A 16953-nucleotide genomic window follows, 5' to 3' on the forward strand; every position below is an offset into this window, starting at 1 on the left:
CAGCACTTGACAGACATACTGGAGTTGGGGCAAATCAGCTAACTGAGGGCCTTTGCTGGAAGAAGAAGACTTGACCATCTCCGTCCGCTTTGTCACCGAGGAACCCACCCTGAGACCCTCTGCCCAGCAGCAAAGGCGCCCTCCCTGGGCCTGCCCTGTCCAGGAGTGTTGCCTCCAAAACCTGCCTTGGAACATACATTTTCAAAGAGCAGCAATGAGATTTCACAGGGCCCATGGAGCTTACACTTTTCTGCTCTTGTCTGGAAGTAGTGAACACTGCTGAGCCCAGCACTGGAGGAACGAGATATTTTTAAAGCAACCCCACCAGCACATAAAGCAACGGGGGGCCGTGGCAGGGAACATCTGTCCTCTACACAGGGATGCGACCCATCACTCACCCCCCATTTTCTGGTGGTGACAACGGAATTAGAGGAGACCAGTGGGTCTGGGGAGTGAATCCACACCGAGAAGAGCTTTTAGGAAAAGCGTTTTTGCTGGGAGCGGGTGAGGACTACTCGGGGGACTGTGAGTGTCTTAACCCCTGAGCTTGGCCTCATTCAGCAGCACAGATGACCAGGCCCGTGGGCTCCAGGTGATGCCATTCCTTCTACCACAAAGAAAGAACCCAGCTCGAGACGTGTTTCAACAACTTCCCAGAGCATCGCAGAAATCCCTCAGTAAGAACCAACAGAATGAATCACCAGACCCCTTAGCTAAAAAGCAAAGCCAAAAATGGAAAATAAACCAACTCGAGGTCCTGATCAGCAGGTAGAGGCATCTTTTTATGGATTTCAAATAGAAAAAATGAATTAATTATTACTTGAGAAACATATGTTGGAAACCAAAATGGTTTCACAACCAGAGAACATGGAGGTGGTAATCGGTACATGGAAGAAAGAGAATCTTTTGCAGGAGAAAAGCTTTGAAACCACAGCCCAGAGGCTGGGGACCATCTGTACCCTTCCTGGGTGAGTGGATGTAAACACTGAGGAGGATGATACCCAAAATGGGTTCTCAAATCCTCCTTCTTTCTCATCTCATTTAAAACATCAAAGGGGCAATCTAATGTTCCTGGGCTGAATTCACATTTCACACATAAAGAGATATCCCCCATCGCCAGTGGCTTATTTATTTACCAAGCTCTTTGGCTAAGCCTGGAAGAAAGAAAAACGCCCAAACAATGAGGATAATCAGAGCCTTTGGTGGACTCCAGGAGCTGCGTGTGAAGTTCTGAGCACAAGTGAAGGGAAATTGTGCACTGACCTGAATTCACAAAGCAAACCCTCCTCCTCCGGGGAGGAAAGAAAGGAAGCGGGGAGAAAAACAGAAAGAAAAGAAAGCCAAGATGCTTTCTGAACAGTTGTCTATTCTGCAGTGCAGTTTATACCCACTGCCCAAACTGTTAAGCTACTTTCAACTTTTCCTTTATGCATTTTTTAGCCAAAGAAAAGTTGCGAGGCCACCGACTCACAGGGGCTGCCACAGTGAGGTGTTTGGATCTCGGTCCTCAGCTGAGAGCCTGGGAAGATGGCACGCAGGTGCATAAGAGAAAGGCCTGCCATCGGGCTGACTTACCGCCACAGAGAACTTTCCAGAACCTTCCCCATGTCTGCGTGGTAGTACTTCGTCAGGATCAAGATCACCTGTGGTGTTAACAGAAAGTAAAAGGCAGAAATCAGTGGGTTCCAAGGTTCTCAAAGAGAGGTACAGTGACACCACTCCGTGCCAGAATTTGGGGTCTCTAAATAACAGCCGCCCAGGGGCCTCTCTTAGTCAGTATCCCTGAGAGGCTCTGGGCCACCCTACATGAGAGCCCTTAGACGTGGGCTTATTTCTGCTCTGAGGACTTGCTTGTGCTCTGCAGAATGACTCTGGGAACATCTGAATCCAGTGATATCCACACAGTAGCTGCCATTTGTTGGAAATAATTCAAACCCAGCCCTGGACAATCCCAAACTGTGGCAAAGGGAGTGCCAGGGCAGTGGTCCCTATGTGAGGATGGAGCGCATTTGGCAAGGCTTCTGGAGACGGGGCTCTGTCTCCACCAGCGCATTAGAGGATCCCCTAAGCCTGCTGGAAACAGCTGCTGGGGCTGCCGCCCAAGACCAGAGCAGGTCCCTGTGGTCCGTCTGTCATTACTTGTCCTAGAGTGGTGCCTGGGGAGGCACAGCCAAGATGCTTGGGGGCCCAGGAGTCCTCTGTGGTGCACTCCCATTTTTGTTGTTGTTGAGACCATTCATTCATTCATTCATTCATCACACACAGGGCCCCACCTGACCACGCTGTTTGCATTTCAGGCCTGTGCAGAAAATGCAACTATTTATAAAAATGAAAATAAAAGTGTTTAGGAGCATCTAACTGTCTTTCGAAACAACTGTGTAAACAAAAAAAGGTTGGGGGGTGGGGAATAAGGATGCACCGGCCCTGATGGGAAAAAGATTTTCCCAATTACTGCACCAGCCACTGCGTTTTCATGTACATCAAATTTCATTTCACTCACTGCCAGTCCCTGTTAGCTGTTCCTAACACTCCCATGGCTAGGGTAGCCCCCGGGAGGTAAGATGGGAACAGCTTTGGGTTTTGGAGCAGCTGTTAGCCTCGTTATTTGGGGTCACCACCCTGGTCATCCCCAGCGGTCGGGCTCCTCCATGGAATCAGAGCTCCCTGCGCTCGGTCCTAAGGTGCCGTTTCCACAGATGACAGCTGGGCTGACCTAGTGTCTTTCTTTCCCTGGTGATTTGAGCAGGGAGGACATGAGGAGGGGCTGCTGCCCGAGATGGGACAGTGTGCATCTTACAGGCAGCGATGATTTAAAAAAGCGAGGCCTTGTCAATCAAGGCCAGATTGGCTATGCCATGCTCAGGAACAAAGCGATTTTCTCTTGTCAGCTCACAGCCTGCCGTCAGAGCCAGGTCCCTCCGAGGAGTGGGGAGCTGACAGGGTGTGGACTTTAACCCATTGATTCATATTTGATATAGTCACGCTGTTCCCAGAGGGGATTTTGTACAGCCTAGAGTGTGGCAGCTGGAAGGGACCTCAAAGTCTGTTTGATCCGGCCCCATCCAGGAGGAAATCCCTGCCCCCTCCCAATCTGATCTTGGAGCAGTGAGATCCAGGCTCTGCCCTGGCCTCGAGGGGTGGAGCTCGGCTCTGGAGGGCACCCTGCCCTTCTGCAGACTGCTGGGTTTGGGGCGCACCCTGCTGTGAGGCTGGCTTCACGTCCCCGTCACTCCTGCCTGTACCTTCCAGCTCTGCCACTGTGGACGGTCACCCAATCACCCAGCAAGACTGCTTCCTCCTCCCCCTCCCTTGAGGGGAGATTCCCCACCAGTCCACCCCCTCATTCTAAACCCCAGCATTTGGGGTCTTTGCACAAGGCGTTCCTCACCCTGGGATGCTCTTCCCCAAATCCCCCAGCCCTATTTCCTCAGTGGATTCCTGCTGAACCTTCAGATCTCAGCCTGACTCACACCACCCCCAGGAAGGCCCCTGACACTGGGCTCAATGCCCCCTCCATACACCCCCCCCTCCAACCCTGCTGGACCTCCCTGCAACCCCACACAGCTCACAGGGTCTGCTTCTACTGCTGAGGGATAAACTGTCAAGGGGGGGGACCTTGTTTATCTCCCCAGTGCGGGGCACAGCACCTGCCATATAACAAGCACTCACACCACTCACTGAAAGAAATACATGTGACTTTACCCAAAGGAAGGGTCATTTATGCAGTGAAGTCGGGCAGAGGCCAGTGCCCCCCTCCCCACCACCACCGCACTCCTTCCATCAGGAGGACCCCCTTCCACTCTGTCTTGGGGACAGAATCGTTCTACTGGCTTCAACCGGCCAAGCCAAATGGGACTTTGGGTTCCTGTGGGGTTGGCTTTGCCCAGGGCTGAAACAAGGAGGTCGCCCAGGAAGTGCCAGTGCTGGAGGAGCCAGACAGCAAAGCAGCCCCACCATGCCCTGACTCGGCAGTCATCAAGGAGAAGGACCCTGAAGTGAGGTCAGACCACCCGGGTTCCACGCTTGGCTCTGCACTAGCAGACCCTCGACTTCAACACATCTCAGTTTTCCAGTCTATGATGATGCCATGCTGATGATTAAATATTCAGCAGCAAACGTGAAATGACCCATAAGCCATAGGAGCCGTCGTCATTAAGAATAATGATAGCTAATAACCACTGGTTTCAGCCCTGCCGCCGACGAGCCCCACAGTTACAGCAACCCCCGCCATGCCCCAGGGATACCGAAGAGGTGCTGCCCCCATGCCCCCAGGAGCCACGTGTTATTATCCCTGTTTTACAGATGAAGAAACTAAAGCAGAGAGCGCTTCAATATTTTGCCAAAAACTACACACTCAGCAAGCGGCAGAGCTAGAATTTGATCCCAGGCAATTCTACGTCAAGCTTGGGCTCTTCACTGCCATGCTGAAAGCCTGTGTTTTCAGAAGAAACTTCTATTAAAAGTAGTTTCAAAGAACCAACACTTACGACATGCCCTTCTGGGGCCCTCAGCTAACAGCTTTGGAAATGAAATATCCCCGGGACAGTTTTTTTCAGTGGCTGATGTGTTAGCCTTGGGGCTCTTTGATCTGGGTGGGAGAAAAATCGGGAATGTGAGTCAGGGCCACACAGCCCCGGCCGTTGCCAAGGGTCTCCTCCCATCCAGAGGCTGCCTGAGCCCGCAGCCCACAGGGATCTTTCCCAGACGGCCAGGAATGTCCAGGCAACAGACCAGGAAAGAAGAGCTACTGCTGTCCACAAGAGGTCGGCCGCAGCCGCCACTCGTCACTTCGAAGGCTCCTCAGGATACATGTGTCACCCCGCGTCTCATCCTCTCGCCTCCCATCCTCCCGGCCGTGGGGAAGGCAGCGCACGAATCTGCTCCTATTCTCCCAAAGCCATGTTACCAAATGGGCCCGGGAGCCGGGGTGCTGGGTTCCAAATCTGTGCCGGCTCAGCCTGTGACAAGCATCGACTCATCCACTCTCTCCCAGCACCTCCCCCGCGACTGGGAGGGGCCCATATTACTGTTCTCACATTACGGCTGAGGAAACTGAGGCACAGAACCGCCCAGTGACCTGTGGCATCGCACACAGCAGAGCCAGGAGCTCTTGTGCCCAGGCCCAGGGCTTTTACGGGTCTGCACTTCATTGCTGCCCTCACCCCTCTGTGATGTCTGCCTCCTAAGCACGGGACAAGCAGACGCCCAGGGCTCCTCCGATGCGTCACCACCCAGGACCAGCCCAGCAGCCCTGCACCCTGAAAGGTCAACCCCGGACCCAGGCGGAGACCTCAGCCTCTTTGGAATTCCCGAACCTGCCAGGCAGTAAGCTCCATGACGGCAGGGACTCACCCACCCCTAAACCCCCGTGAGCCTAGCACAGAGTGGAAAAATCCATCAATCTTTCCTTGAGTAAATCAATGAGTGGGTGAGTCCATGAGGACATGAATGAGCATCCACACAGCAGCTGATGCAGACAGGAGGGAGAACCTGTCCTTCAGGCCCAGTCCCAGCCAACCCCAAAGCCCCTGATGTCCGGGGGTTCCCTGCAGAGCCCATCACCCGCTCCTCCTGACACCTAAGGGTGGGGAACATGCCCTGTCCTGGAGGCCCAGGGCTCCTTCACAGCAATGCCCATCCTAACCCTCAGGGGAGGGGCTCCAGAACCCTGGGAGACACAAGGCTTCATCTTCCTTAGCCCAGTGAGAGCCCACACGAGGAGTTCCCCAGCGTGGAGTGTTCCAGATAGCCAGGACCAGGGCCAGGTCTGTGACCTGCGCAGCCACGAAGCCCCTGAGCTTGGTTTCATGCTCTGCTGTTGCTGTCTTGAAATTCTTGAGAATGTCTGAACGAGGGCTTTGTGTTTTCACTTTGTGCTGAACCCTGTAAATAACAGGGCCGGTCCGGCGGCAGCTGCCACTCCTCTAGCTTCTGCGAGTTTCAACACTCCTCCAGCCCTGCTAGTGGTTAGGGACTGTGTGTCTGCAGGGCACCCCGATTTTATTCACCCGTTGTGCACCCACATCCCTTGCAAGTGAGGGCGGATCTGGGTGAGGGGCTGGAAGGAGGTGTGTCAGATTCAACAACAGAGCTCACAGGAACTCAGGATGCCATCACCACTGCTTCATTTTAGAAATAGGAAAACTGAGGTTCAGAGAAAAGAAAGGGTTTGGCGGGGACAGACCCTGGTCCTGGTAGATCCACATCCACAGTCCAGCCCCCACGTACACTGCCTCTCGCTTTATTCCAGGGAAGGGCCTGCTCCCTCCCTGAGAGGGACTGAGGGTACCCTTCCCCAGAAGGAAAAGAACCCTGAAGTCCACACTCAGTTCCTGGAGAGACCCTAGGCCGGCCATGGAGCCCCACCCCCTGATCACCACAGCCGGCCCCACCTCCACCACACAACTCAGTGCCAAGCCCTGTGCTGGGCTCATAGGAGGGTCCTCTGCTCTGTGCTGAGCCGTCCAACTTGCCTGGAGATGAGGGGCCTGGGCTACGTCTCAAAGCTCTGGCAGTGGGAGGGAGCCGAGGCTAACCAGCCTCGGACCCACAATGGCATTAACAGGACTTTCTGCTGCTCTGGGGAAAGGGGGCTGGCTCAGAGGAAGTCTCAGCTCCAGGGTTGATGGGCCAGCAGCAAAGTCGTCAGCGTCTTCACCTGTGAACAGCATGAACTGGGAGGTCAATGCTGTCTTTACCAGGTGGCCCTGGCAGAGTGGACACTTCTCAGATGGATTAAAATAAAACAAAGAGGGTGTGATGCAGGGTGGCCAGGCTCACTGAGCCTCGGTTTCCTGATCTGAGAAATGGTGCTAACTTGGAGATTGCGGGAGGGTCTCCCCATGCCTTTGTGTCCATCCACACAAACTTAGACCAGAAATCAGAACATAGACGCCCAAGGCTCAGCCCCTCCTCCCTGAGTGGTCACTGGCACATTTCTGAGTTCGCAGTTTCTCCACCTGTCAATTGGAGGAGTTGCTCCCTTCCAAAAACTAGAGCCGATCAATGCCTTTAGAACCCCCAAACATCATGAAATCTGTTCAATTCCAAACCTAATAACATGCCCTGGGAGTTTCTAAAAGACCATTTTCATAAACTGCTCCACCAAATCCTTCCCCAAATGTAACCAGCATCCACCAGCAACGAGGTCAGCTGTTCCATAATCCGGGGGTCAGGTTCACCATTCACCATCCAAGGGAAGTTCACGGTGCCTCCTCTGAGACCCTGGGCCACTTCCCTCTGCTCTTGTGCAGTGGGGCCTGATTCAGCAGCACGGCAATGGCCCCGGGTACAAGCTCTTTACGGAGAGATGCGCAATAATCCCTTCGGAGAGACGCACACTGAGGTTTTCTGAGCCAGCCTGAACCCTGGCCCTGCATGAGCGCCCAGTTCCCCCAAGCTTCGTCTTTACCAGGTTTGCTCTTCAGGAGCACTCGGTATCGCCTCCTCAAACGTGCCCCTCTTAAGACAAGAAGCAAGAAACGTTTTGAGCACCTCCAACTTAGGACACTGAGTCTTCCACACAGCCAGTGGGAAATGATTGTGAAGCAGCCTGACACATGGCTGCCTTTCGGGGGCTCAAGAATCATCAAAAAGACAGACAGACTCAGGCCCAATTCAGTTGTCAATCAATACACATAAAGCACCAAATACTACTACTAAAAGACTGCAAGAACTTAGTGTTGATTGCAAACTCCAAAATCAATACCCCATTGAAAAAGGGAGAACTTAAGGTCACTGTCCAAGGCCCCTGAAAGCCCCCAGTGTCACTGAGGTCTCCCTGGCTAAGCTGCACAGCCGTGGGCCTCCCCCTCATAGTGGGGACTGGCCATGCAGCTTCCCGGGAGCTCCTGGAAATGCAGACCCGCAGGCAGCCCCACCCCAGGCCTGCAGAAGCTTCATTTCATCACTCACATTTGAGGGGCTACCCTGGCAAGGCGTCCCCAGGAGGGAGGCCCGCACCCCTGCTCACTGTCCTTCAGCCTCATCAGGAAGCTGGGGCTCCTCCCGTCCCTCAGCAGTCTGGTTCCCTCCACTCTCACTGCCGCGGACTCCGCTCCAAACATACCCCCTTGGCCACGAGCTCCGGCCTTGACTCTGTCACCCACCCCCCAGGCATTTACATACTTGGATCGCTATGCTCTCCCCTTTCTCACTTCTCCACTGCTTTCCTCCTGCTCATGCTCAAGGCCACTGCCTCCTAGAAGCCTTCCTTGACCACCCTGTGCACCCCAGGAGGGGAGGAACTGCGTCAGCCTCAGACACCTCCATCTCCTGAGCCTCACCAGGGCCGGCGCACAGGGAGTGTCAGAATGATCATTGCTGAGTGAATTCATCAGCAGCAGGCTGACTCAGAAAAGCCAAGACCCACTCCTGGTGAGGTCTTTCCTCACCCCCGCCCCATCTGTGTACTCGTCCAGGTGTGGACATGGGCCCTGGAATCTGTAAGAAGTCCCATCAGTGGGGCCCACGGGCAGTGGCCCGCCTGAGTCTCAGACGTGCCTCGCCGGTACGGGTCACGTCACTCAGGCCCAACTCAGACCCTCGCCTGTCCTGGGATCACACAGGATTTGGCCAAATTCACTCCACATCAGTAACTCCACACTCACCAACTGGAGCTGTTCTTAAAGAGTTACTGGTCTGGAGACCACCTCACCTGCCAGCCAACATGGACGAAGACCTCCAGCCAGACAAGCTCCACTGCCAGGGACTGAGGGGAAGAGCGCAGGCACGATGGGCAGGAACAGAATTTGTTCTCCAACAAGCCGCTTTCCAAGACCTCCACAACGCACTGCCCGTGGGGGCAGGAATGATCCACCCGCAGTGGGGCACGGGCAGAACCGCCAAGTTAAGCACGAGCCCGTGTGCCGTTTGGCCTGGAGATCCCACTTCAGGGAAGCTATTCCATTGAAGTGCTGTGCATGGGAAATGAGGGATGCCTAAAGTCCTTCACCACAACACCACAACACCACAACAACCAGAGACCAGAAATAACCCACGCATCCACCAGCAGGGTCTGGGGGGATCGTCGGGGGTGCTCACCACTCAAGGCAGCCCCGGGCACCTGTGTGGATGGGAAGGGCGAAAAAGGATGTGTCGGAGCCGATGCAGGGAGATCTCCCGTGCCCACTCTTACGTTCACAAGCGGGAGAGGTCAAGGGCACTTCAAAATGGCTAAAGGGGTGAGTTTTGTGTGACATGAATTTTATCTCAATTTAAAAACAATCTGTATTCACCTCTGCTTGAAGAAACATAGTGAAATGCTGGAAGGAAACACAGGAAATGTGATCAGGTGGACACCTGTGGGTGGGGAAGCGGGGAGGGATAACAGGAGGGAGACTGGGAGATTTCAACTAGAGACCCTTTAGTAGTCATGACATTTGGAACCATTTGGCTGTATTACCTATTTCAAGAACATTTTTCAAATAAAATAAAAAAGACTCCTCCTTTCAAAGCCCCCATTTCCCCTCCCCCATCGGGCGGGTCCCAGAACGCAGGTGGCTTTTCTCATCTGGCCAAAACCACCCAGGACCAGCTCTCTGCTGGTTAAGATTCTACCAAGAGCAGCCAGAGGGGATTCAGGCTGAGTCTGTCATTGGGGTTTGGTTTGTCCTCCCAGTCACTGCAGCTGCTCTAGTTAGGAGCAGGAGCCAGGCCAACACGGAGCCGACTTCTGCAGGCCGTCTACCTGTCTCCCAGCTTCAGGTGTGGGGGCATCTGTGCGCATGTGTGCACATGTGTGTGCATGTGTGTCTGTGCATGCGTGTGCATGTGTGCGTGTATCTCTGTGTAACTGTATGTGTGTGCATGTGTGTGTGCATTTGTGTGTATCTGTGTATCTGTATGCGTGTGCATGTGTGTGCATGTGTATCTCTGTGTATCTGTGTGTGTGTGCATGTGTGTGCATGTGTATCTCTGTGTATCTGTGTGTGTGTGCATGTGTGTATATCTCCGTGTGCCTGTGTGTGCATCTGTGTGTATCTCTGTGTACCTGTATGTGTGTGCATGTGTACATGTGTCTCTGTGGATCTGTATGTGTGTGTGTGTGTGCATGTGTATCTGCATACCTGTATGTGTGTACATGTGTATCTCTGTGTACCTGTGTGTGCATGTGTGTGTATCTCTGTGTATCTGTATATGTGTGCGTGTGTGTATATCTCTGTGTGCCTGTATGCGTGTGCATGTGTATCTCCGTGTACCTGTATGTGTGTGCATGTGTGTACATGTGTGTCTCTGTATATCTGTATGTGTGTGCATGTGTGTGTGCATGTGTGTGTGCATGTGTGCATGTGTGTATCTCTGTGTACCTGTATGTGTGTGCATGTGTGTGTGCATATGTGTATGTGTGTGCATGTGTATCTCTGTATCTGTGTGTGCATGTGTGCATGTATGTACCTATGTTTGTGTGTGTGCATGTGTGTATCTGTGTATCTGTGTGTGCATGTGTGCATGTGTATTGTGGGCATGTGTGCAAATATGTATGTGTGTGCATGTGTGTACGTGTGCATGTGTACCTCTGTGTACCTGTGTGTGCATGTGTGCATGTGTGTGTGCATGTGTGCATATGTGTATGTGCATGTGTGCATATGTGTATGTGCATGTGTGCGTGCATGTGTGTATGTGTATGTGCATGTGTGTGTGCATGTGTGTGCATGTGTGCATATGTGTATGTGCATGTGTACGTGTGTGTGCATGTGTGCATATGTGTATGTGCATGTGTGCATGTGTGTGTGCATGCGTACATATGTGTATGTGCATGTGTGTGTGCATGTGTACATATGTGTATGTGTATGTGTGTGCATGTGTGTGTGCATGTGTGCATGTGTGTGCATGTGTACATATGTGTATGTGCGTGTGTGTGCATGTGTGCATATGTGTATGTGCATGTGTATGTGCATGTGTGCATATGTGTATGTGCATGTTGTGTGCATGTGTGCATATGTGTATGTACGTGTATGTGCATGTGTGCGCGTGTATGTGCATGTGTATGTGCATGTGTGTGCATGTGTGCATATGTGTATGTGCATGTGTGTGCATGTGTGCATATGTGTATGTGTGTGTGCATGTGTGTGTGCATGTGTACATATGTGTATGTGCATGTGTGTGTGTGCATGTGTACATATGTGTATGTGTGTGCGCAGGCAACAGAGCCACTCCAAGGCGTGGCTGCTCCACTTGGCAAAGTGGATGTACCCCAATCTGGCCACAGCCTCCCTCCCTTCTGGCCTCCAAAACATGAGGAAGATGCTCATTTTCATGCCAGTGGGGCTGGTACACATAGCAAAGGGGAAGACTAGATGCTGGTGGAAGCATTCGGTCAGTGCTCAATAAGTGTGCATTTCCTTTCTCCCCCAGCAAGGGCCACTTCAGACATCTGGTCCCAATCGAGGCAGGTGGCCAAGGCTGGCTTGGCAGTGCCCTGCCCCTTCAGGTGGTACTGAACAAGGGTTGGATCAGTGTTATACCCCCGAGGCAGGAGCCTGGAGCTGGTGTCTGTCCCTCACCACATGGGAACGGTGGTGGCTCAAGCTGCCCACCTCTCAGGAGGGTCACCCTCACCCAGGCCCAGCTTTGCTTCCCAATGTGGGGCAGGGCGTCAGACCCCATGGAAGAGCACGGGCCTTCCTCCCGAGTGCAGAGTGGCATTCTTCAAGCCCTAGCTGCGCTGGGCTCAAACCACATCAGCCTGAGGCCAAGACCAGCCCCCAGGGAGCTAGGACAGCAGGCTCGGAAGCTCTCTCCAACCCGCATGAAAGAGAGGACTTCCTGCTGGCCCCTTCCCTTCAACAGTGCTGGCTGGGCTGGCCCATCCTGTGGTCCCTGAGGAAGCCAGCTGGCTCAGTGCTGGGCATCCCCATTGCACCCTCATCCTCTATGAAGAAATCAATTCCATTTCAAAGACACTGATCCTGCATTTATTTACCAGGGAGAGGAATATCGTTTCTTTCTACTAAAGACCCCTGAGGGGAGGGGTGGGTACCACATTAGGTTCAAAAAGCCACAGGAGGTGCTGGCTCTCCAAGGGATGCGGCCTCACTCAACACTGCTGCCAATGCCGCTGCCCACCCTGCAGACCCTAGGGCTTTGGCTCAGTCCTACCCATACACCCCTGAGTGCCACCCACCCTGGCCCCTGCTCCACAGAGCCCTCCTGGATTCTCCAAGCTTGGGATCCACAAATGCCCACAGAGCATCCCTGAAGGCTCTCCCTCCAAAGTGGAGCCATCAGAGCTGCAGTGAGTACAGGACTTTCCCTCTAAGAATCTTCTGCTGAAGCTGATCCGGCGAGCCTGGACCTCCACCTGCCTGATTCCTCCTCGAATGCAGTGTCCGCGCCCCCTGCCCTCAGGCACCTCCGCAAAGGGCTCTCCTCTGAGTCCTGGCCCTTCTACGTGCCCGTGCCTGCTGTGCAGTCCTAGGCAAGCTACTGAGCCTCACAGAGCTGAAGCGAGGATGCAGGGAGTTGGCCGTGCAGTGTGTCCAGAGGGATCAACCGGCGCAGTGTGAGGGTCAGCCAGGAAGGAGGTGGGAACCCAGAACACACTGTCTCCCAAGAAGGGTCTTGGGTGGAGCCGGACGTTCAGCTGGGTTGGGAGATGTCCTCCAGCCCTGTGGTGTGGACACGGGTGGTTTGCCTTAAGCCACCTCACTGACACCTGTTACCCAGCGAGGTTGAGGCAGACACATTTGCAGGGCCCCGTGTACGCACCCTAACCCCATCTCCTTCCCACAGCCAGCCCCAGTCCCCCAAGGTCTGACCTGCAGTGGAGGTGCACTGCGGGCAGGCAGGATGCCTCACCCAAGATGCCTGGACCAGAAAAGCTGCCGCTTCTCGTCACCGTCTCATTAAAATAAATGACATCCTCTGTCCTGAGCCGCATGCTGAGCACTCTATGGACGAAGTTGAGGCACCGAGAGGCGTTACCTGCCCCAAGTCTCGCCACTCACACAAGGAGGGCTGGATGGCAGCTTTGGCCTCAGACTCCGCCATGCAGCCTTTGGGCCTCCACCAAGGGCCTCTGCAGGGACTGTGGGAGGAAGAAGGCCCTTCATGCACAGGCATTGGACACCTTCACAGGCACGAAACCCAGTGTCTGAAAAAAAGAGAGCTAAGAACGAAGCTAAGAAAGGGCCTCATAAATCAAAGTCAGTCAGCAGCAAATAAATGGACGGGCACTGCTGATCTGTGGAAAATTGCATTTTTACATTAAATCTGTTTAAGGGATAATGTATATTTTAATAGGTGGGTCTTGGTAGACTTTTCCACCTCAGCTGTCGTTTGAAAATATTATTTACTTTCCATTTCCCACAACCTGATTGAATTTTAATTTCACTCATCACTCCTTTTTAATAGTCACTGCAAGTAAAATTATTAATGAAATTACAAGCTGCCGTTTTGGTTTTTTTGTCCTGTTTTTTGTCGTTGCTATTCAAAATGTGCTTCTACCTGGAAGGGTTGGCACTTCTCAGGTCTATTTATGGCAATAAAAGGTAATCGGATAAGCTGTGATGTTGTTACTGCTGAGCGTCTTTCAACATAAAAAGTGCCCGGGTATCTCTGGGAGGTGGGTGGAAATTGCTGATCCTGTTTTTAAAGCAGAAATCCCTCCCCAGGCTCCAATGCTCTCCCCCTCCCTGCTGGTGCCCAGCCAGACAACCATATGTTCATTATCTCCAAGAATTTCTCTTTAGAAACAACGCTGTCGTGTCTGAACAGAGGTGCCAGGCACAAAGGAAGCGCTGCCTCTTGCAGGGGGAGGAGGGGCGGGTGGAAGAAGTCACTGTCTGCATCCAACTGCAAAGACCCAGATTTGGACACAGCAGCCCCTGAACAATGTCCCTTGGCCTTAGGGAACCCAAGCAGGCTGTGGACCTCTAAAGGCCTACCCCTCAGAAATGTCAGGAAGGTAGAGGTTGGAGGTTCTGATGCCAGCTTGGGAAGAAGCCACACAGATCCCTCTTGAGCTCCGTGCCGAATTATCTTCTCAAGAAAGCTGCTGGGAGAAGCATCCGTGACACAAGGCCCTGTTTTGAAATCCGCCCCTCAGCAGCCCCGCGGGCCATGAGGACTCCATGGGATCGAAGCGCTGGAGTCTTCATGGCCTTTTCCTCCATTAAAAAATATCAGAAGGTATATTTTATGGCTGTGTTGGTATTTAAAAAATAGCATATCTTCATATTATAGATCAAAACATTTTCTCCACCTAAAAGTTCATTTTTTCTTCTTCTGATCTTAAAGGAAATTAAAGCATGTGTGTGGGTCCCTTGATGTTGTGCGGACCCTGGCACAGAGCGCTGTGCCAGCAGGAGGCGTGGGCCCCGCAGCTATTTACACCCACCCTCCCCAGTTCTGACCCCTTCTTCTCTCCCTGGGCCACTGCACAGCCCAGCCCTGCCCCCCAGACCTGCAGACCATCCCCTCCAGCCCCCGTATGCTGATTCTCAAATTGAAACGGATCATGACGCCCCTCCCCTTACCCAGGGCAGGAGTTTTGTCATTTTCTCCAGCTGTGGACCCTGTTAAGAATTTCGGGAAAGTACTAAACATACAGGCATGTCAGCATCATTTTCTACCCCCTTTCAGGATTTGCAGTCCAGTCTGGGACCCAGTCTATGGAGTCAATAAGGCCTTCCCGGCTCCCTGGCAGGGAGGACTGGCAATCAGTTTCAAACTCAACTCGGGGATCTGGTGCAGCCCTGGGGCTGTCTCCGGAGGGGCCTGTTCTCTGCACCTTACAGGGGCATTAACCCTGGGGCAGCCGGAGATGTCACTTGGGAACTCACTGTACAACCAGGGATGTTATATAAATACCAGTGAGGATGATGGCAATGTCACTCCCAGGCTCAAACATGATCAGGGTCTCCCACTGCCCAGATGCTAAAGTTCAAACCCCATCCCTGCAGTCAAGACCTTTGGAGACCAAGACCCCCATCGCTCCCCGCTCAGCTCCAGGCACCATCAGCTTTGCCCTGCTCTGAGGGCTGGCTCACCCCACACCCAACCCAAAATGCCTCCCCGCTCCACCAGCAGCACCACCCACCCTTCAAGGTCCTTCTGGAGGCCTTGGAGCCCCTCATGCCTGGGCCTTTCCCGAACGAGGTCTCATCTTTGACCTGACTCCCTTCCTTCCTTGTGTCCCTGGTCCCGTTCACCTGCCTGTTTCCTCTGGAGACTCCACAGGCCTGGCCCAGAGAGGCTAGTGGAATGGAGAGCTTGGTGCCTGGTCATTCTGCTGTCTGCCTGCTCTGCTGGTTGAAGGCTGTGGCCTTCCCCTCTGCACTGCCCCTCCTGGAACCTAAGGCTCTCTGGCCCTGGCTCCTGGCACGTGGTGGCCTTCAGGCTGCACATGGCTGCAGTCCAGGGTTTGTGCACTGGGGCTGGAATGTCAGTGGGCTGGGTGGGGGCGGGAGTCAGGAATGACCCTGTCCCTTCCAGAGGACATCTGGGGAGGCTTGGGATTAGAAGAGCCTGCTCTTCTGGGAAATTCTTTCAAAGAGAAGGTTTACATCATTCTGTGAGTAAGAGAGTTGGCTGCCTGAGGGGTTCCTCTTATCCATCCACACCTGCACAGCCACCCTCCCTCCGCCAGGGACACCACACTCACGGGGGACAGCCTTCACCAGGGAGGAGGAGGAAGAGCCTTTGGGAAACTGGGCTTCCTGCAGGGAGGGACCCTTTCAGGGGCAGCCCCCACAGGGCAGCCTCTGATGTCAGCTTCGGGGAAGGCTGGCCTCTAACACTGCGTGGCTTTGGACACAGCGTGCTCTTCTTCTGGGGAAGCACCCTCCAGCTCTGTGCTCCGCCCTCCAGCTCTGTGCTCCGCCCTCCAGCTCTGTGCCCCGCTTTCCAGCTCTGTGCTCCGTGTGTCTCACTGGCAGCCCTGTGCTGGAATACTCTCTCAGCTGGACCTGCGAGTCAAAGCGGCCGTCCCCTCCAAAGAGAGCCAGGAGTCACTGTCACGTCATCGACCAAACAGCTCAAGAAACCCAATATCTGATCATTCAGGGACTATCTTCAAACATCTGCACCAGAATCACCCATCAGGAGGATACATCATGAAGCTGTCATTGTTAATTAACCCACTCCTTTTTTTTTTTTTTTTTTTTTTTTTGAGACAGAGTCTCGCTCTGTCACCCAGGCTGGAGTGCAATGGTGCAACCTCAGCTCACTGAAACCTCTGCCTCCCGGGTTCAAGCGATTCTCCTGCCTCAGCCTCCCGAGTAGCTGGGACTACAGGCACCTGCCATCACACCAGGCTAATTGTTGTATTTTTAGTAGAGACGGGGTTTCCCCGTGTTGGCCAGGCTGGCCTTGATCTCAACATCGTGATCTGCCCGCCTTGGCCTCCCAAAGTGTTGGGATTACAGGCGTGAGCCACCACACCTAATTAACCCACTTCTTTAACACAAGTAAGCAAATTTCACATCACGGCCATAAATAGGAAACAAACATTACTTGTCATCCATAGAAGGTAACTACAAAAATAAACAGCAATAGCTTGCCGAAGACAAGCTTGAGGCCTACGCCCCGCCCTGACTTTATTAAGGAGGAACGAGGGGGCTGCCACAGGCAGTCTAGCCACGGGTCAGCAGAGGATGACGGAAACCACACTGACATCCTTGCCCTGGGCTTTAAAGCCATCAGAGGCTGTGCTCCAGCCCCTCCTCAGCAACAGAACTACCTCACTTTGGAAAACACTCAGTTTCTGTTGAATTCAGAATCTCCAACACCAGCTTCCTCACCAGTCCCCAGTAATAGCCCAGGAGTCCAGTGACGGGGAGCTCACTGCCTGTCCAGTGCAATTCCAACATGGCAGGAAACAGCTGTGAGACTGTTCGCAGGACTCAGCACCTTCAGTTTCTCTATGAAACCACAAAAGCCTGTCCCCTGTGAATGTTACTTGTTTAAAGCCAAACACCTCTTGGGGCCCCCAGACAAGCTCCCTATGCTCAG

General features: G+C 53.4%; 1 protein-coding gene across 3 annotated transcripts in view; it reads right to left on the reverse strand.

Annotated features, from left to right (window-relative positions):
• Positions 1-16953, reverse strand: part of SORCS2 (sortilin related VPS10 domain containing receptor 2) — a 593679-nt gene that overhangs the window by 346654 nt on the left and 230072 nt on the right. For all 3 annotated transcript variants that reach the window (XM_055385390.2, XM_019024999.4, XM_055385389.2), the window contains exon 2: positions 1576-1643. In XM_055385390.2, coding sequence (XP_055241365.2) covers positions 1576-1607 — 32 coding nt within the window. In that variant the 5' untranslated portion in view covers positions 1608-1643. The remainder of the gene's footprint in view (positions 1-1575; positions 1644-16953) is intronic.

The sequence above is a fragment of the Gorilla gorilla genome, chromosome 3, assembly GCF_029281585.2.
Source record: "Gorilla gorilla gorilla isolate KB3781 chromosome 3, NHGRI_mGorGor1-v2.1_pri, whole genome shotgun sequence".
NCBI classification, from domain to species: Eukaryota; Metazoa; Chordata; class Mammalia; order Primates; family Hominidae; genus Gorilla; species Gorilla gorilla.